This window comes from Miniopterus natalensis, chromosome 7 (assembly GCF_054644295.1).
Source record: "Miniopterus natalensis isolate mMinNat1 chromosome 7, mMinNat1.hap1, whole genome shotgun sequence".
In the NCBI taxonomy this organism is placed as follows: domain Eukaryota; kingdom Metazoa; phylum Chordata; class Mammalia; order Chiroptera; family Miniopteridae; genus Miniopterus; species Miniopterus natalensis.
This window is the reverse complement of record NC_142087.1, coordinates 4553957-4574506: the sequence shown is the minus strand read 5'-3', so window position 1 is coordinate 4574506 and position 20550 is coordinate 4553957. Positions and strand designations below refer to the sequence as shown.

General features: G+C 48.1%; 1 protein-coding gene across 4 annotated transcripts in view; it reads right to left on the bottom strand.

Moving 5' to 3' along the window:
* Nucleotides 1-4317: 4317 nt before the first annotated feature.
* Nucleotides 4318-20550, bottom strand: part of SLC13A3 (solute carrier family 13 member 3) — a 58347-nt gene continuing 42114 nt past the window's right edge. For all 4 annotated transcript variants that reach the window (XM_087818526.1, XM_087818527.1, XM_087818528.1 and 1 more), the window contains 5 exons: nt 19995-20092; nt 16304-16416; nt 9172-9333; nt 6630-6767; nt 4318-4497 (listed from right to left, as the gene is read on the bottom strand). In XM_087818526.1, coding sequence (XP_087674652.1) covers nt 4318-4497; nt 6630-6767; nt 9172-9333; nt 16304-16416; nt 19995-20092 — 691 coding nt within the window. The remainder of the gene's footprint in view (nt 4498-6629; nt 6768-9171; nt 9334-16303; nt 16417-19994; nt 20093-20550) is intronic.

Genomic DNA, 20550 nt, shown 5'->3' with positions numbered 1-20550 from the left:
CTAATCAGTTGAAGGCCTGAATAGAACAAAAGACTGACTTCCCCTGAGCAAGAGGGAATTCTGCTAGCAGGCTGTTTTTGGACTATTTCCTGGATATACATACATATACACACATCCTGTTAGTTCTGTTTCTCTGGAGAACTCTGACCAATACAGTTGGGTTTGGCCAGTAGGAAGCCCCAGCAGAAAAGCTGAGTGAGAGGAGAGAAAGATCCAGGGCATCTCCTTCCCTATGGAGTTCTTAAGAGTGGATGTGTCCCAGGACTGAAGATGCCAGTTAGGCCCCTCTTTCCCTCAGACCTCAGGCTGGGGGGTGCTCCTCCATGACTAGCCCTCCCTCCACCTCCGGGCCTGCACCTTCCCTTGTGGTTTGCCAATCCTCTGCCCACACCTTGTTACTAGATCTTTTGCTAAACTTTCCTCAGATTAGCTAGTTTATGAACTTACTATCTCCTTTTGAGACCCTGTCTACACACTCTCATCTCTCAGATGAAGAAACCAAAGTCCAAAACAGTAAAGGACCTGCTTAAGATCACAAGTGTGTTAAGGGTGGAGCCAAGAGTCCAGTGTGGCTTACTGAACTCTTCATTCAATGACTTTTATATTTATTTCTTTTATTTACCATCACTACTTCCATTCCTCTGCCACTGACTCTATGTAAATTTTTTTGATATGGGGCAAAAGTAGGTTTACAGTTGTGAGCACAGGAAACACAGAGCTTATTCTTGTATTATTATTTATTAACTATTGTATTCTTTTCCATACAAACAACGGTAAACCTACTTCTGCCCCACCCTGCACGTACTGGGATATATGTCTTATCTCTCTAGGTACCTGTTGTTCATCACTTCTGTGCTGTAGTATTTTCCACAGTGTGCTTCCTCTGTATTTCACTTAAATAGCCCCACCAGGGATGGTCACCTAGGTGGCCTCCAGCAACTTGGCCCCTCAAACAACAGTGGCACAAAGATCCTTCTCTGCCATCTCCTTAGGGACCAGTTTTGCTGGGATACCCAGGAGCAGGGTAACGGGGCATAGGGAGTGCAGATAACAAATCCCCCCAAGTTGCTTGGCAGGCTGACAGTAATGGTTTGACGTCTCGCCAGCAGAACACAAGGGTTTCTGTTTCTTCCCATTTCTCCATCGCTTATTGTCCACTCTTCTAGTTTTTGCCAATCTGCTTGGCATATTGTTGAATCTTGCTTTAATTTGCATTTACCTGATTACAAGTGGGTTTGAGCATCTCTTTATAACCTGCTGGCCACTTAGATACCCCTTTTCCGAATGACATGTTTGTATCTTCCATTCCGTTTTCTCTTGGGTGTTATGGTAGAAGGCTTCCAAAGATAGTGGCTACCCATCCCCTTGTACATGGATGCCGCTCCTCCCAACAGGGAGTGGAGTCTATTTCCTGCCCTTGAACCAGGCCAACCCGTGACCTGCTTTCACCAATAGAATATGTCAGAATTGATGTTCTTGCACTCCCAAGCCCAGATCTTAAGGAGCCTTGTAGCTTCTGCTTTTGCCTTCATAGAAGCCCACTGTCATGTAAAGAGGTCCAAGCTAGACTCCTGGAGAAGCCACATGACCCTGGAGGGTCCACAGCCATGGTGGACATTCCAGCTCCAGCCAAACTCCCAGCTGAGTGGCCCTGGCCACACCATGTAGAGCAAAGACTAAACCATCCCTGTAGAACTCTATCCAAAAGCAGACATGTGAGCCAATAAATTGTTGTGTTTTAAAGCCCTGATTCTGTGGGGTGATTTTTTATGTAACCACAGGTAACCAAAGCAGCTGTTTTGTTTCGTTTTTGTCTCTTCTGACTTCCTTGTATATTACAGACATGAGTCCCTGGTATATGTCCAATGACTCTGCACTGCCCTTGCCATCCCCTGTCCTCCCACACCACCATGAGCACATGGCTGACTCCTTCTGGTCTCAGTCCAGTGCCACCTCTTCAGAGAAGTCCTCCCTAACTACTCTGGCTAAAGTAGCATCTGAGCCAGTTTGTCACATTGGCCAGTTTCATTTTCTTTCTTAGCCTGCATCATGACCCAGAGTCATTTTATTTATTTGTTTACCTGTCTACTACCTGTCTCCTCAGCTAAAATGTAAATTCATGTGGGTGGGGACAATGAATGAGCATATAATAAATAAATATTGTTCAATGAATAAATGGAAGAATGAGTGGGCAAAGAAATGAACCAAACAGACCCCAGATCAGAGAGAAAGATTGCTTTCTCATAAATTCTGGTATAGATTCATTTATCAAATATTTACTGAGCACCTACTATGTGTCAGAAACTATTCTAGGCACTGGAGTTACAGCTCTGAACAAAATAAAGTTTGCATTATCTTAAGTTTTTCTTTTAGAGAGAGATACATTTAATAAATAAGAAAATAAATAATACAATATCTTGACTAAATACTAAGAAAAATATAGCAGCATAAGGAGATGGAGAGTAATGAGGATGATATTTTAGACCAGATGGTCAGGGAAGCTTCTCTGGGGAGGTGACATTTGAGCAGAGACCTGAATAAAGTGAGGAAACAAGCATATATTTGGGACCAAAATGTTCTAGGCAGAGGTAACAGCACATGCAAAGGCCCTGAGGCAGAAGAATTTTTAGTGTGTGGCTGGAGTAGAGCAGAGAGGAGAAAGAAGGAAGAAAGTGAGGTCAGGGAGGTCAATTTTGTGGGACTCCCAGCTCAGGAATTTGGGGCTTTGAAGCTCTTTGATGTCCAGAAAGGCAAAAAATAAAAATAAAAAAATAAAAATCTCCAGGGCCAGTGTTAATTAACATTCTTTATTTTATAGCATTTTCAATCAGAAGTATTTAAAATCATGATTCATCTGGTTACAAGTCCCATGGGTTTCTCTGTGAATGAACTTCTCTCCTCCCCTGTCCCACAGGAACGCACCTTCCCCCACCGATGGGCTGTCATTGTGACTAAATACTGACATTCTACTCATGTGGGAAGGAGGTGAAGCTCTTCCTCCAACCAGGGGGTCCTCTCCTCGCTCTTCCCCTACTTCCAGGGAAACATCCATGACTCACTCCTGCTGTATTGAGGATGAGTTGTCTCTGGGAACTGCCTTCCCAGCCCATGCTGCTGCTCAGGGGAGCTCATCCCTCAGAGGTGCAGGGAGGGGAGAGAGGAGAGGGGAGAGGGGAGAGGGGAGAGGGGAGGCTTTGGGGCTCTTCAGGTGCTATGCTAACGCTGGGCCACTCATTCCACAGACACTTCCTGAGCATCTGCAGGGCCCAAAGCCGTGCTGTTCACTGGAGATGCCCAGATGCTTCTGCTTGAAACCAGGAGTGATCAAATCCCTAGGAGCACCCATCAGCCGCTGGCTCCCAGGGAGCCTCAGTGTCCCTGTCTAGAGAAGAGGATTGTGCTACTTCGCTGCCTGAGACACTTTACCCTGGCCCTTTACAAGGCCCGAGTTTATCTTTGGTCTTTCCTCTCACCTCTGAAAAATGTGGCCTTTGCTAATCAAACATGCTTGCCACTTGGGGTAGGTTTGGGGAGGAAAAGACCAGCTGCTGAGCCAGCAGTAGCTGGCAGCCACCAAGGCTGCTGTGGGCCACGTGCAGGAGGGGCCTGGCTGGAGGGGCCATGAGCCACCTGCAAGCGGGCACGGCCCAGGCTTGGCCTAACTCCAGAATTACAGCCAAAGTGAATCAGATTGAACAGGAGCATCCCAAAATCTTGGGTAGAGATGTCAGTGAGGGTTTCTAGAACTCCCCTGGTGTGCCTGGGAACACAGAGAAGCAATATGGAGGTTCTGCACAGTGTCCACGTACTCAGGAAGTCGTCTGTCCCTCCTCACCCGCCTCCGTCTCCCCGGATTGAAAATTCCCCTGACTGCTGAGTCTCAGTAGGGGAACTAGTCAAACAACCGGCGCAGAATGGGCACCGACTGTAGAGAACGCACACCAGCTGTGAACATTAGCTGTGCCCTTGGGGATGGGTAGCTTCCCGCCCCAGCTGTTCAAGAAAAACGTCATTCGAGATTTGTTTACTGTTGCTGCAATTGGGCTCTGTTGCATCCTAACCACATTCCAGCTCAGAGACAAAGGAGATTATTTCTCAGGCAGCAGATCTGGGAAATATCTGGGCCCTGAACTGCATGAGCGAGGAGAAGGTGTCCTAGATATGAATTTGTTGACCCAAGTGGACCACTGGAGGTCACCCTTGCTTGCTACGTACTGGATCACAGAGAATTGCGTGATCATCTTGTCTGATCCTAAGAGCAAGTGATGGTAAAGGCTTCTGGGAGGGCCCAGCCCAAAGAGAGTCTCCAAGGAGGACTCAGAGGGTCCGTAAGGTGTCGTTGGCCACAAATGTGGGTGGCGGTGCTGTGACATTGGCTGAGTGGCTGTGGGCCCAGTCCGGGAAGGTGCCCAGCTGGAAGATGGGTTGTGCCCAAGTATTGATGGCCACGTTGAGCAGCAGGACGCCTACCAGGTTCATCAGGAAGCCTGCCCGCACCTGAAATAGAGCACAGACTCGAGGCCCATCCCACAGATGGAAAAACCGAGGCTCATCCTACACATGGAAAAACCCCGAAGTCATTCACCCAAACTCAGTTCAGCCGATGCCCAAGACCCTTCCATCTTTACACACCCTAGGCTGTCCCTCAAAGTGCTGCAAATGTCCTCATTCAATGAGTGGCTTCTAGGAGCCAGGTACCGTCCATGCAGCTGTCATAGGGTCATTTAATCCTGAAAGCAACCCTACAAGGGTTATTGTTATTCGTATTACTCCCATTTTACAGAAGAAGGAAACACGGCTCAGAGAAGTTGGCTTATCCAAGGCTACATACTTGAAAATAATCTGATCTGATCATTAAACAATCCCACCCCCACAGCACACGCACAATGCGGGTCTATCCAGTTAAGGCTATACTTGTGTATTTAGGAAGATTTTTTTCTTCTGGGAACTTTTACTTCTTTAATAGCTAAAAAGAGTTGCCCACTTGCTCCCTCCCCAGGCTGACCTCCTGTACTGTGCAGTCCAAATGGGGGCTGAGATCCAGTTTCCCAGCTGGATTTTCTGGTTCCCGCCCTGGCAGTCCAGCTGGGAGTCACTCGGTGGGGAAATTCCTCCCTTTTCAATCGCTTTTCCAGTCACCTCCTCGGAGCGAGTCTGCCGGAGGTGCTGCCCTTTAACGAGCAGGGCTTCAGGCCCTTCTCCAGGCAACCGTCAGCAGGGAGAATTCCATTATTTTGCTTTTTCCCCCCTTTGCATTTATTTTTAGATTCGCCATCAATGGCATGCAATACTGGTTTCCCATTTACACGTGTGTTGGTAACTCTTCTTTTTAAATACTCTTATTTAGGTTTTTGTTTGTTTTGTTAATCCCCATCAGAGGAAATTTTCCATTGATTTTTTAGAGAGAGTGGAAGGTAGGAAGAGAGGGAGAGGGAAAGAGAGAGAGAGAAATATTGATCTGAGAGAGACACATCAATTGGTTGCCTCCTGCGCAAGCCCCGGCCTGGGCTGGGATTGAACCTGCAAGCCAGATATGTGCCCTTGATCGGGGAATTGAACCTGCAACCCTTCGATGCTCTGGCCGATGCTCCAACCACTGAGCCACACCGGCTAGGGCTCTTATTTAAGTTTTTAAAAAATGTAAGCTGATTTAGTAAAATTGTGAAGTGATTATTACCCAGGATGGTTCATGGAAAGGGTAAAGGGAGGAGGCCACCTGGTGAGGTCTGGAATCTGCCCTGTGCTGGCTGCCTCTGCTCTAGGAAGCCTTAAAGTCCCTGAAAAGTTTGGAGGATTAGGAGGAGCCCAGCCAAAGCTTTGGGGGAACGAGGAGGAGGGTGGGATCTTCCTTTGCCAGGGTCCTAGGAACCTGGCTCAAAATGCCCGCTCAGTTCCACTTTAGTTACTTAGTTAAGTAACACCTATATGTCACACTCTGCTTGCTCTAGAATCTCTTTCTGCCTCTCACTCTGGTTCTCTCACCATTTACCCTGCTGGGTCCCAGAGCCTGGGAGCCAGCCCCATGAACTGGTTAAGCACATCTCCTCTCTGGGTTGCACCAGCTTAGGAAGAGTTCATTGCATCCTGAGTGTCCAGTGTACAAACACCCCAGGCCCGGGTGGAGGGGGGAGAGGCAGTAGAAAGCCGGAGGGGGGGGGGGTTAGCAGGGAGCTTAGGGGAGAGGGAACACGCTGCCCGAAGGCTGAGCCCTGCTGAGAGCTGGAGGGTACCCCCCACTGCCACAACCCTGGGCTTCTGTCTCACTCCTCAGCTGGCCAGGCATTGAGGCCACCCCACGTCCCAGGGTGTAGACTGCTGCTCCCCTCTCCTAAAGATTCTGGGCACAGAGCAGTTGGCCAAAAAGCAAGAACAGAGAGCAGTGCCCAGAAACAGGGGAAAGTCCCTTGTCCCTTCCCAAACTTTGGAAAGTAGTCACTTAGGCAGTGTTTTCTGAAGTTGTCGAAACATTGAGTGTTTGCTAAAATGTATCTTCCTGGCCTTACTCAGAATGACCTATGCAGAAATTGGGGGGTGGTACCTGGGGGAGCAGGGGTCGTGCCCAGATGCCTGGCCCACCACCCGGTGTCCACCTACCTCTCTGGGCTCTGCTAGAAAATGCCCAGACTCACCATGTCTTTGACCAGCAAGTGTCCAGAGGCGAAGGCAATTGAGTTGGGGGGCGTCGAGACTGGGAGCATGAAGGCGTAGGAGCAGCCCACTGTGGCGGGGATCATCAGATACAGGGGGTGCACTCTCAGGCGGATGGCCTGGGCCCAGGAGGGGGTGGGGAGACCAGGACATAGAGAAACAGGGAGAAATCACAAGAGGAAGGAGAGCCACATGGAGACCGATGTACAGACAGAAACAGAGACAAAGACACATGGATAGAGAAAGGCAGAGGGAGAGCAAGCAGTGGAAACAAATGAGAAGACAGGTTTAGAGACAATGAGAAATGCAACCAGAAATACGGATACACAGAAAAGAGAGATACGATACACAGAAATAGACAGAAGAGCACCGGACCAAGGAAGAGATGGAGAGAACATTCTCAAGGTTAGTGACATTCTGGGGCCACACTGCAGGGTCCTCAGGGAGGCTCCGCTGGGGAGATTTACCTAGGACACTCCTCCAACTTGAGGGTGCATGAAAATCACTCGGAGGCTTGTTAAAACCCAGATGGCTGGCCCTCACTTACCCAGGGTTGCTGACTCAACAGGTCTGGGGTGGCCCCAAGAATCTGCATTTCTAACAAGCTCTGAAGTGATGCAGATGCTCTAGAATAACAAGCCCAATGCCTGATCCTTCCCTCAGCCAAATAGTCCAAACAGCTGGGCTCTGGGACCCTTTTGTTGGGGCCTCACTAAACTTCAGGGATAAGGAGAGCTCTAGATGACATCTGTTGGCAAACATTTCCAAATTTCTAACACTGTAGGGATCAAACCTGTCTGTGGGTTGGCCTCAGTCAGTGGGCCAACGGTCCTCCTCTTCTCTCCAATGACATATTCACCTACAATTCATGTTAATTGCTTTTCCAGCATTTTATTTTAAGATAGGACGTTTTGGGACCCTCTAAGGAATTTTTGCAACCCAGAGCATATACCTTTTCTCAAAAAGAGCTAAAATTGTCCCCTTGTGTGTAAAATGTTTTGTTTTTTATGATAAGAATGTATTGTTTAGAAGAATGTATCGTTTGCTAGTGTCTTCTCCAGTAAAGGCTCTATGTTCCCTCCTCCATTCTGCCTAGTAGCCTCTCCATATCTCTCAATTGCCAGGTCCCTCAGATCCTGGGGAAGGGTGTGATTAAATCCCATTATACTGAGCCAGGGAAGGGAGATCCCCACCCCAAATGGTGGGTAAGAGTGTAAAATGGCACATTCACTTTGGAGGGCAATTTACCCACACCTAACAAAATTGTAAGTGTCCAGGCTCTTTAATCCAGGGATCTCAATTCTACAAGTATCTCTAGATGTCCTCAAAGGTGCACAGACAGGGCAAGTTCGAGGCAGCCTTGCTGGATAATAGCAAAGGCTGGAAGCAGGTGGCTTAACAAATCAACAACTATGAATTCATAATGGAATATTCTCCAGTCATTGACAAAGGATAAAGTGTACCTTTGAGTATGTGAATACAGCGTGATCTCCATTATAATTGATGAGTAAATAAGTAAACAAATACTAAGTGGTCTAGACAAGTGTGCCTGGCATGTCACTGTTTGCATACAAAGCGTACACTTGCAACATTGATTTAGTTCCATGGATTTGGAGTTGTATTGAAGTTAAAAGGTGGCTTAGTCTTCTCTAATCTATTTAAATGTAAAACTCATTAATCAGTTTTGAAATTCCTAGTAGAAACTCTTCTTGTTTGTGATATGTTGTTCTTTGCATATGATTCTGGACTCATTTTTCTATTTGCATCTTTATTTGCATGTGAGATTATGCCATTTCCCCCCTTTTTTCCCCTTGTTTGCTTTTGGTGGTGGGGTTTTGCTAGCCTTATACCTGGATTGAGTGGCTTTCTCTACCTTTCTGTGCTCTGGAACAGCTTGAAAAGTTGAGAACTATCTGTTCCTTGACGGTTCCTGTTCTCACTTAGCCAGCTCTCCAGGGCTGGTGACTTTCAATGCAGTAGTTCTCAACTGGGAATGATTTTGTCCCTCCAGGGGACATTTGGCAATGTCTGAACACATTTCTGATGGTCGTGACTTAGAGGGGGTTCTATTGGTATCTAGTGGATAGAGAGGCCAGAGGTGCCATTAAACACCCTACTGTGCACAGGACAGTCCCCACCATTGACCCAGAATGTCAGTAGTGCCAAGAGGCCTGGCTTTACAGGGAGGCTGGAGCTTTGCTATCAGAATTTCTCCTGTGGTTTTTGGGCTAGTCAGATTTTCTGCTTCTGCTTAATCCAAATTTGGTAATTTATATTTTCCTAGAAAACTTTCCAAAGAAGAGAATTTGGTCATTTTGAAAATATTTACCTTGTTTATGCATTTTTTGAAGGAGAAAAAACAGTATTTTTTTTTAAATCTGGGTTCTGGCACTTTTCACGCATTCTGGAGGAGATTAATGGGGCTGCCTGATGGAGCTCCCGCCAGCAGGGGGAGATTTCTGAGCTGTGTGGTTGGGGGGACCGGCGCCCCTTCTCCCCCCTCATTCCCAGAAGGGCCCTCACCAGCTCTGACAGGACGGGCAGGAAGATGATGATAGTGGCCGTATTGCTGGCAAACTCGGTGAAGAAAATGATGACCGAGGTGATGATCAGGACGGCCAGCATGGGCGGCATGTTCTCCAGGGGGTGCAGCTGGTCACTGATCCACAGAGACAGCCCCGACTGCTGCAGAGGGAAGGGGGCAGGGGCATCTCTTCACACCCCAGCCCACCCCAGTTGCCACGCCTGAGGGCTGGGGCCGGGCGCAGGGGGGAGGGTTGGAATCAATCACAATGATGACAATAATACCCCTTCATAGATGGGGGTAAGTGACATGTCCAAGGTCACACATTTGAGCCTGGACTCGAACCAGCCTCTCTGCCTCCTGAATTCTTCTCTATTCCATGTGCTATAGGTCTGGGGCTCAAAGCCTTGGATCCTCAAACAACCCATTCAGTTCTCCAAACAACCCATTTGGGTCTTGCACCCCTAAGCTCTAAGCTGAATGGGAGAGGGGAATTGGATCCTCCATGATAAATCCCCTCATTCCTCCACTGACAGTTGCTAATTAAAATGATATGAACACAAGTATTGTACAAAACATTAATCTTATAATTATTATATATTAATATGCTTCAAATGTATAATGCATACCAGATATACTCTATATCATTGTAATATAAAAAATGTATCAGGTATATATTAAATACGACACTATCAATGTGATTATAAATAATAAAGATATTTATGATCAATAATAAGGACATTTGTTACAATTATCGCACAAATATTAACATTATTAACATTGTGTTATTATTCATTATCATAACAGTCATCATTACTGTGGCTCTATAGGGTGCCAGGAACCTGCGTGCCGCAGCTCCCTGAGTCCTCCCATAAGGTAGACATTCGTCCCTGTGTTACAGAGGAGCAATATGAGCCTGGCGCAGTTTTTGCGTTGCCCACAGTCACCAAAAGCAATGGTGAGATGTATTTCACACTTAGGGCCATGGATTTCTGTCAGCTAACATGCTCCTGAAACACTCCCTGTCACCTGGGTACCCTCCTCTGGACACACCAGTCTGTCGCTGCCCCCTTTAATGACGAGCATTGCCCAGAGCTGACCAGAGCCCAACAGGACAGAGAAAGGACCTGTTAGAGTGTCCCCTCCCTGGCTCCAGATTCTACCCTGCCATCAAGACTGCAGAATTATGCCACGCTCTCTTCTCTGACTCCTCTAGGAGTCACTCTATTCATAAGTATATAATGTGTACACTCTCCCCCAGCTACTCCCTCCTGCCAGCCAATGAATCCTTAATTACCAGGAGTCCAACACACCTTCCTGAGGACCCCAAAGCAGCAAGGCTGAAGATGTAAAAGTATGCTCTGCTTTGCCCCCTGGTGGTTCCATGCAGCAATATCTCAAAAAAAACCCCACAGGTCAGTTTTTCTGTTTTTATTAGATGCTGACCCAAGGCCAAGTTGGATTAGTCCCCTAATGTTTAGGATCAAGTGTATGCCCACCACAGCCCTTTATCAACCCAGTATTATCTGGTGCCAGTACGCTTTGGTTTATCAAAGAAACTATACACATTTCTTCTGTGTTTAATAGAAAATTTAGTGATTATCCAGAACTTAAAATTTCATAATGGATTCTAGGACACAGCACACTGTGTTTCCATAATTAGAATAATACACTTGTCCCTACAATCTGACTTTAAAGAGACCTTGTAAAATTAAGGTGTTTCTTTTATATCTGCACTACTTGTCTGATAGCCTAGAAATGATGGCACATGGCAGAATCAAGACCCCAGTTTCTCCCCTGGCCCAGGGAACACTTCACTGGAAAAAAATGGGGCCACTGGTTTTCCCCAGAGGCCACAGCTTTGGCAAGGAGACCAAGAGCAGTGTGCGCAGTAAGCTGAGAGAGGCTGGAGGGAGGGAATGTTGATGACTTGGATGAATGAGAAGTTAGGAATCTCCCTGTAGCCAGGCCTCTGGGTGACAGCTTCCAGTCCCCGTCCCAGCAGCCGCTCAAACCCTTGGCTCAGCTTCCACAGCCACAGGAAGGCCTGGCAGCTTCATGAGAGAGAACCCCCAACTGCCCGGGCTTCTCTTGGGGACTCTAAAGGGTTTCACCTGCCCACTCCCATCCCCTCAGGAATCAGAAGCTCTGTTTCCTTGGAACCACATAGCCACACAGTGTCCCAGGGACACTGGAATCAGCAACAGGCAAGGTCAGAGGCAGTATGGCCAGAGGGTGAAGAGAAGAGGCTCTGGAGTCGGGTGAAGTACGTTCTCCATCTTAATCCTTTCTGGCTGTGTCATCCTGGTCAAGTAATTTGCCTCTTTGTGCCTCAGTTTCCTTATCTGTAAATGGGGATATAATAATACCTGTCCTAGACGGTTATTATTGGGAGAAAACAAGCTAATCTATGAAGCATTTAATAAAGTGAGTGGGCACCTGGTACATGCCCAGTACATACCACCTGTCATTAGTAGCACCAAGTCATGAGATGCCAGAGGTGGCAGAACACTCAGAAATTTCCCAGTGCAGTGGTTGTCAAATTGTGTTCTTTGTGACCCTTGAAGATGCCAAGAGGTGCCTGAGGTCACCGTGCAGGATGGGAGAGGGAGGCTGAGCTGGCAGGAGGATGCTCCCTCTTCCTCCCCCTTTCCCACTGTAATCACTCTTCTAGATCTCCTTTATAACAGAAGGGCTGCATCTTACAAGGAGGGTGTTATCATCTAAGTTAAATGTTTAAAGTTGAAATCTCAGTGGAAAACACCCTTGAAAATCTCTTATAAGACTCATAAAACACAGTAGGCTCAGCTGTGTGTGTACAACTCTATATAATAATTCTTAGGTGAATTTGATTAAAAGAAAGAAAAAAGAGAAGGCTGCATATGTGAGGTGAACATTCAAGCCATGGGAATGCTTACAAGCTGTGTGATCTTGGGCAAATTAATCAGCATCTCTGTTCCGTGATTTCTTCAAAGGGTTGTGGTAAGGATTAAACGAGTACTCATAAAAACAGTTCCTGTACATAGTAAACACTGAATATGGTTTATTACTATTTATTTAACTTAACAACACTTACAGTGTTTACTCTGTACTGGGCACACATATAAATATTTCGCAAATATTAACTTATTTAATCTTCATGACAACCCCATGAGGTAAGTAGCAGAATTCTCTCTGTTCTTGTGGTTGATGAAACTGGGGCACCAAGAATCTGTGATTTGTCCAATTAAGCGAGATGACTTTCCCTAGGGTTAGAATTTTGAGCTTGCAATTTGGCTCTTAATCATTTCATTAGGCTACTTCTCCAATTAACATAACAACAACAACTATAATAATAAACCTCATCTCCAGCAGGAAATGAGGGATGGAGAAGAAGACATGCATTTCTACTTGCCCATAGGGTCTGCTCCCCTCTCATTTAACACTGAGCTTCGATACCTCAATATATTTGCAGACAAGTGGGTTGTGGTGGAGACTAAATGAGCTAAACATGAAGGTGCCAGAAAAAGGCCAGTTTTTAATCCAGGAGACAGTAAAATATAACAACAACAAAAGCAGTAAGGTTGACAGTGGCCCCTGTTTTAGCACCTGGTATGTATTGGCCCTCTGCTGGGCACTTTCCATACACCCATCATGTCATCAGTCCTCAAAACAGCCCATCTTATAGGTCCTGTCCAGCTAATATTTACTCAGTGAGCATGGGACACAGTGGATAAGATACATATGATTCTTGCCCTCACAGAGCTTACAATCTAGTTAGAGAGACACCTGTAAACAAATAAATAGCATCATTTGAGGGGTAGGTATAGTATGAGCAGGGTGATAAGAGCGAGAGGGACTGTGTAGGTGGGGAGGCTACTTTAGATATGCTGGCCAGGAGGTCCTTTCTGTGTTGTGTTCAGCTGAGACCTGAAGGGTAAGAACCCTGAGATTTCAGGGAAGAGCATTCAGCAGAGAGAAAGTAATTCAAAGGTCCTGGGGTGCAAGGGAATCTAGTGAGGCTGAGGAATGCAAGGGGCCAGTGGGACTGGAATGGAGCCAGTGAGAGGAGAAAGATGGAGCTAACGGGTTTGTGTGCAGGCCGGTGGAAGCCTTCAGACTGGAGTCTAAACATATAGGGAGCCACGGGCAGTTTCGAAGCAGGAGAAAACTGGTAAGCACACTAAGTGGGTGTGAGTTGCCCAAGCTCAGAGTAAGCCCTGGGATCTGATTCCAGTCCTTTGGAACCAACACGAGGGGGTCCACACATCCAGACTCACCTTGGGTCCCATCCAAGGACCTCTAAGCGGCAGGAGGCCGCTGTGGCCTGGCGAGGGCCCTGGGCAGGGACTAGGAAGCAGGATGTGCCATGAGCATTCTGTCCCTCGGGGAGGGAACGGTACCAGCAGGGGCTGGGGGAAGGGGACAGCTGCCACACAAAGGCCTTGTTGAACAGAAATCCCAGCCTGCTGCCCGGGGCTGGGCCAGGAGCCAGGCTGGCCTCCAGCATGCTCAGCGGTCCTGCCGCCCAGCCCTGACCGACACAGGCTTTGCCCACCTCGCTCTGAGCTGAGGAGCCTCTGGGGTGTGGGGTCACCCCTCCGACTCCCCCTCAGGGTCAGACTAGGTGCATCTCAGTAAACAGTTCCATTTCCACAGAGTTGCTCAGGGCACGAACCTCTGTGTCATCCCTGATCCTGAATTCCCCTTCTCCCCAACATCCAGTCCTAATAACCAGCTATGTTGGCTAGGTTCTAAGTTCTCCACATGTATGGACTCATTTAATAATTGTAATAACGCTATGCGATGGGATCCGCTGGTACGCATATTTTGCAGATGGGGAAACTGAGGCACACCGCTAAGAAGAGGAAGATCTGTGACTCTAACCCAGATAGCCTCGTTCCACAGCCCATGCTTTCTACCATTGTATTGCATGCTCCTCGTAAGACCTGGATAATGTCACCTCTTCTGGGAAGCCTTCCTTACATCTCCAGTAGGAGGCAGTAGTGAGACAAATCAGACAGGCACCAGTTCAAATCCCAGCTCTGCTACCTATGAGCTGTGTAACCTGAAGTCAGTCACTTAACCTCTCTGGTCTTCGGGATTCCTAAAATGGAGGCAACAGCAGTACTTTTGCTCATCTACCCTTTGGCTCTTTTTGAAATCTGTATCATTGTAACCGTGATATTTATTGGGGGGGAAAAAGAATAAAATAAAAATATAGTTCACAAAAAAAGAGTAGCTGTGTGGAGAACCTAAATGTGCCACCCAGACCACTTTCCATATTGCCCCAAGCGCAGGGAGCGTGGGCAACAGACGGCCTTCACTGTCACCCCCTGACCCAAGAGTTGCCTTGCCCAAGGTCACGCCTGCTTCTCAGGAGGGTCATGTTCACAGATGACAGAGGGATGCAGGGTATAAAGGCCTGGCCATCTTGGACCAACTGGGACGTCTCTGAAGGGTCTTCTCAGCTCGGCACTCTCTGTGGCTGGTGGAGGCTTTGCGGGGTCTGCCTCATAGCTGTATTTCTCCCCCCACCACAGGAGGTGACCTCAAGGTCACCGAATAACCTAATAAATCCCCTGCTCACTTCTCCATCGAAGAGTCTGCTTCCTGGAAGCAAACCTACACTAACCAAGGCATGAGGATGCAGAGGGACTTCTCAGCACTTCCTATTTGCTGGGGATTGCATCAGCATTATCTTTAATTACCCCCAATAAGTAAGAACTTCGAGCCAATTCATAGATGAGAAAACTGGTGCCCAGAGAGGTTAAGGAACTTGCCCAAGGGGCCCCAGCGAGGGGGGATAGAACTCAGAATTGAATCCAGGTACTCAGATCCCCAAGCCTGGTCTTCTGACTAGTATATATCTTAATAGGTATCTTGCATTGTAACACTATTCAAACCTGAAAATTTAAATTGAATTTAAAAAGAAAGCAATCTGAGAAGTAGTTTCAGGTTTCCTTTACCTTAATTTCAGATTAACCTTTAACTGGTTATGGTTTTGAATGCGTCAGCTTATAGGGAGTGATTTAGCAGCGAGGCAGGGCCCAGCGTCATCAGCTATGGTTTCAAATCCTGGCTCTGCCATCCCCTGTCTGCACAAATACAGGCAAGCTATTTAGCTTCAAGTTGCCTCTATTTCCTCATCTTTGAAATGGGGCAGCAATAGCATTTACTTCAGTGGTGTTTGTGAAGATTAACAAAGTCAATATTTGCAAAGTGCTTCAAGCAGTGCCTTGCACTTGGGAAGTTCTTGAGACTGAGCCATTAGGACCCTGGACTCTGAAATTACATCGATAGGAGTTTGAACCCCAGCTCCTAAGCAGAGTGTGATTTTATGATCTTAAGAGGGTTGCTTAATTTTCCATGCCTCAGTTTTACTACCTGTAAAATAGGAGTAAAAAATATTACGTAGGCCCTAGGGTCTTGTGAGGATTCAGGAGATAATACATTATGATACATGGCTGACACTTCCTTTGAGCAGGGCCGATGACCTCAAGAGCGAGCTCCTCTGAAATCCTGCACCCTCAGTGACTCACATGCCTCACTCTAGTCCCAGCCCTACCTCTGAGCTCACAGAACCCTCTAGAATAACATTAATAACTAATTAAACAGTTAATATTAAAAATATCTAACATTTATATCATAGTGGCTAAGACTGTACACTCTAGAGCCAAACTACCTGGATTCTAATCTGGAGGACATAGCTGTGTGACCTTGGGCAAGTTACTTTACCACTCTGTGCCTCCGTTTCCTAATCTACAGAATGGGGATAATGGTGGCAGGTGCTGCATAGGCTTGTTGGGAAGTTTAAATCGGTTACTGTACGTAAAGCACGTTGGACAGGCGAGCACAATACATGGTGGTGGTGTTCTGTGCTCACAGAACCCTCGAGTCATGATGTTACCAACAATAGTATTACGTACCAACAATAGTATTACGTTCATCGTGAGCTCCTTGAGGGTCCAGGTCATGCCTTATTCTTGTCTTTCTCCTCAGCACCAGGCACAGATGGGAACTATGATCATCCTAACTGGCAAATGGGGTGGTCTGCAAGGTCTGTGGCGTCACTGTTCTTACGCTAAGCCTGCAGCGGGGACGGGGACCCGCCCACGCCTGCCGGGCCTGCATCGCACCTGCTGCTCTTACCTCACAGCCTTTGGCCATGGCGAAGCCCCCTCCCAGGAGAAGGATGATGTTCCAGGGGATGGTGTCCTGGGCCTTCTTCCACGTCAGCAGGGGCTTTGTCTCTGTGTTGGGGGCTGGGCAGAGAGAAGACACTCATTCTGAGGAGCAGACACTGGTCCCTGCACCCTACCTTTGTGGCGCTCAGGGTTCTCCTGGAAGCCACAATCTGGCTCCAGCATCTGATTTTGGGGCTTTAGGGGAAAAACACTCAACATCAAGGTGTCTGCTCTATTCAGAATGAAAATAATCTTCATGGCTCCAGCAGCTTGAGAATGTCCTGGAGGCAGGCCCTCCACGTGCAGGACATCCCTGAGGCCTCGCAGCAGCCCTTCTGGGTGTTACTTTCATCCTCACATGGGATGAAAGGCTCTCCTTGTAACTGGATGTGCACAGAGAGAAGAGAAAGAGGAAGGATATTCAGGAGGTAAAAAGCTATGGGAATCTTTGGCCGGTGGAATTATGGGACGGTTTTTATGTTTTCAAAAGCAGCGTTGTGCAGTGGTTAGAACAGGGGCCAGCACACTTCTGTAAGGGGTTGGGGAATAGATAGATAATTTAGGTGCTGCAGCCTCTGTTGCAACGAGGCTGCCATGGTGGCACCAAGCAGCCATGGACAAAACATACATGAACAGGCATCCCACGAAATCCTACTTCCCATGGGGTCTTGGCGCTTACTATCAACCTTTGTTGCTATTTTCTCGTAATGCAGAAACTGTTCTCTGTTTCAAAAATGTGAAAGGAATGATGAACAGGGAGGGCCTTGTTTGCTGAGACACATTGTCCTGCACCCAATCCGCTGCCTACATAAATGTCACCTCTTTGTAGGCCTTTCAGTTTGCAACGCCCATTCTTTAGAACTGGTAAAGCCAGAGGTGAGGAGCGTTTAAGGGACCTGCTCATTGTTGTTGTTCTTTAATCTTTACCCAAGGACATTTTTTCCATTGCTTTTCAGGGAAAGTGAAAGGAAGGAAGAGAGAGAGAGAAACATTGATGTGAGAGAGATACATGGATTAGTTGCCTCCCGCAGGCGCCCCAACTGGGGCCAGGGATGGAGCCTGCAACTGAGGTATGTTCCCTTGGCTGAAATCGAACCTGGGACCCTTCAATCCACGGGCCAACACTCTAACCACTGAGCCAAACCAGCCAGGGTGCGGGACCTGCTCATTTTCAAGTGGGAAGGCAAGGCCCAGAGAATATAGGAACTCACTGGAGGTCACCCAGCAAATCAGTAACAGAGCTGGGGTATCAGACATCTAGGTCATGGTGCCCTTCCCACAGCCCCAGCCCAGAGGAAGCTCTGGGTCTTATGAGCCCAATTCCAGGTGACAGAACCACGGAAGGGACCCAATCAAGAGCAGCCAGTCCACAGGCTGGTCAGGAATCTATGAGGCTTCCCTGGTGGGGGAAGATCTGCCCAAATAAGAAGCACTGTCCTGGCCGGCCGCTCAGTTGGTTGGAGCCTTGTCCCTATGCCAAAAGTTTGCTGGTTTGGTTCCTGTTCAGGGCACATACTTAGGTTGTGGGTTCAATCCCCAGTCAGGGAATATGCAGGAGGCAACTGAATGGTGTTTCTCACATCAATGTTTCTCTCTCTCTCTCTCCCTCTCTCTCCCTCTCTCTCTCCCCCCCGTCTCCCTCCCTCTCTCTCTCCCTCTCTAAACATATCCCCAGGTGAAGATTAAAAAAAAATAAAGAAGAAGTACTGATTCATGTTATACAACACGGCTCAACCTTAAAAACATGTTAATTAAAAGAAGCCAGTCAGAAAGGATCACATATGTAACTATGATTACATTTATGTAAAATATCTAGAATAGAAAAATCCATAAAGAAAGCAGACTACTGGTTGTCTAGGGCTTGGGTGGGGGAACATGAGTAACTGCTAATGAACCAGGGCTTCTTCTTGGGGGATGAAAAGGTTCTAAAATATTGTTGACTATCACAACTCTGTGGATATACTGAAAACCACTGAACTGTACACTTTAAATGGGTGATTTGTACAGTATGTAATTATATCTCAGTGCTGCTGTTACCAAAAAAATAAAATAAATAAGCCAAACCAACCAGATTCTTGCTCTTAGAAGCATCAATGGGAAGTAGAGAGACAACCGGGCAAAGAGAAGTGATCATTAAGGGGAAAGAATGGACAGAGGCCGCATGACTTAGGAGGGGCGCTGGCGCGGAGGCTCTGCGGGAAAGTGCAGGGAGGAGGTAGGTCCCACCAGGGAGCAGAAACTGCGGGGAAGTGGAAGCTATTAAGGACACAGACACCAGGAGAGCAGAGGCCCCGAGGGACAGACAGACTCGAAGGAGCATGCACGGGACCATAAGGCTGGAAGCTAGAGGGACAGAAACATAGGGGACAGGAAGGAGCAGAGGCCCCGGGAGCAGGCACTGCGATCGCCGGGCACCAGCAGGGAGGGGACACTGCAGGAAGACGGAGGTTATCAAGAGGCAGGGACTAGAAGGAAGCACAGCTCTAAAGACACAGAAGCGAAGGAGCCGCAGAAACTGCGAGGGGACCCAGGAATGACGCATGGAGCCCGAGGGGAAGAGAGCCATTTGGGGGCAAGACGGGGAAGGGGGGGGGGACGGGACGGGGGACAGGACACGCGACACATGCGACCCTGCACGGTTTTGCAGAGGCCAAAGCCCACAGCCCAAGCTCCTCGGACCCAGCGCCGGCCCTGCTCCACTAACTATTGGCGGGACCCTGTGAAACTGTGACCCTCCTGACCCTTCCGCTGTACTCCCCACACTCCGACCCCCGCCCTCCAAAGCTGGGACTGTGCTTGGTAACACTCCATTCTTTTAACAGTAGAAGGGAGTTAGAGCCTGACCCGTTCCCTGACTCCGGGTCCAGAGCTCATCTCACTCCCCAGAGAGAGCGGGGCCAGGCCCAGCCTCTGCGACAGGTGGCAGGTGCCCGCACCCTTCCCGGGCAGACACCTGCTGCGAATCCAGGGGGCCACAAACGGGAGCTCTGGAGGCCGAGGCCGGCCCACAGGCGGTTTGGTGGGGGCTCAGTGACTCTTCAGGTTGAATCTGAATGCTCTCCGGCACTTTCCGCTCACTCCCCCCACGTCCTACTCATTTAAACCCAGCATGAGCCTTTCATGTCTGGCCCGTAGACAACTGAGGTGCAAGTCCAGAGGGTGGCAAAGTTTTTCTATAAAGACCAGAAAGTAAATATTATGGGCTTTGTGGGCCAAGGGGCAACATCGAGGCTATTGTGTAGGTACTTCTATAACTAAAGTGCACACATTTCTTATTGAAGAAATTAAAAACGTTAATTATGGACATTGAAATTTGAATCTCATGTAATGTCCATGTGTCATGACATATTTTTTTCTGGATTCTTTTCAACCATTTAAAAATGAGAGAGCCATTTTTGGTTCATGGGCTGTGCTAAGACAGACAACCGGCTGGATTTGGCCAGTGGACTGTATGTGGTTGCTAGCCCCTGCCCTGGACAGTCCCCAGGCAAGGCAGCTGCTCAGACGGGGGACAGGGAACAGGGAAGAAGCAGAGTGGCTCCCGGCTCGTGCAACAGGGCTCTCGGGTCCCAGGCGAGGGCCCCGCCTCAGGATTCCCACGCTCCAGGCTCCAGGACTCACTGAGCTCACCGACACCCCAGCCTCGACCACCTTACCTTTAAAGTCAAACCACCACTTGAGAGAGGGCCTTTGGGACGGGAAGAAGAATAATATGGTGACAACGGCCACGCCGGTTACAGCATCAGAAGTAAACCTACAATGACAGACAAGGCCCCACAGCATGTGACCCTGGGCATCTCAGCAGGCCAGGCCTTGGCAGATTTACTAATGAGGATTTGTGGGAGGGAATTAGGGCCACTGTCAGAAGCCTCTGGATTCTATCCTACAGTGAACTCAGCATGGATGGGACCCCCCCATGGATACAAAAGCCCTTTACCCACAGCTCCCTAGGGCTTTTAGATCCTGCTTGAGCCAAACACTTTTCCTCCCAAGTCAAGGACACTAGGTAAAGGGGCTTGACTATGGAGGAAAGAATCTGAGAGCCACAGAATACTGGGGTCTGTGGAACCCCCATGAATCACTGTAACTAGGGTTCCTATAACAGCCCTGTATTTGTTCAGCTTCTGTTTGCATTCCTCCTGGGATGGGCAGCTTACTACATGGACATGGAGCTCATTTACATCAGCAGAGCCCAGATGGAACCAGACTCAT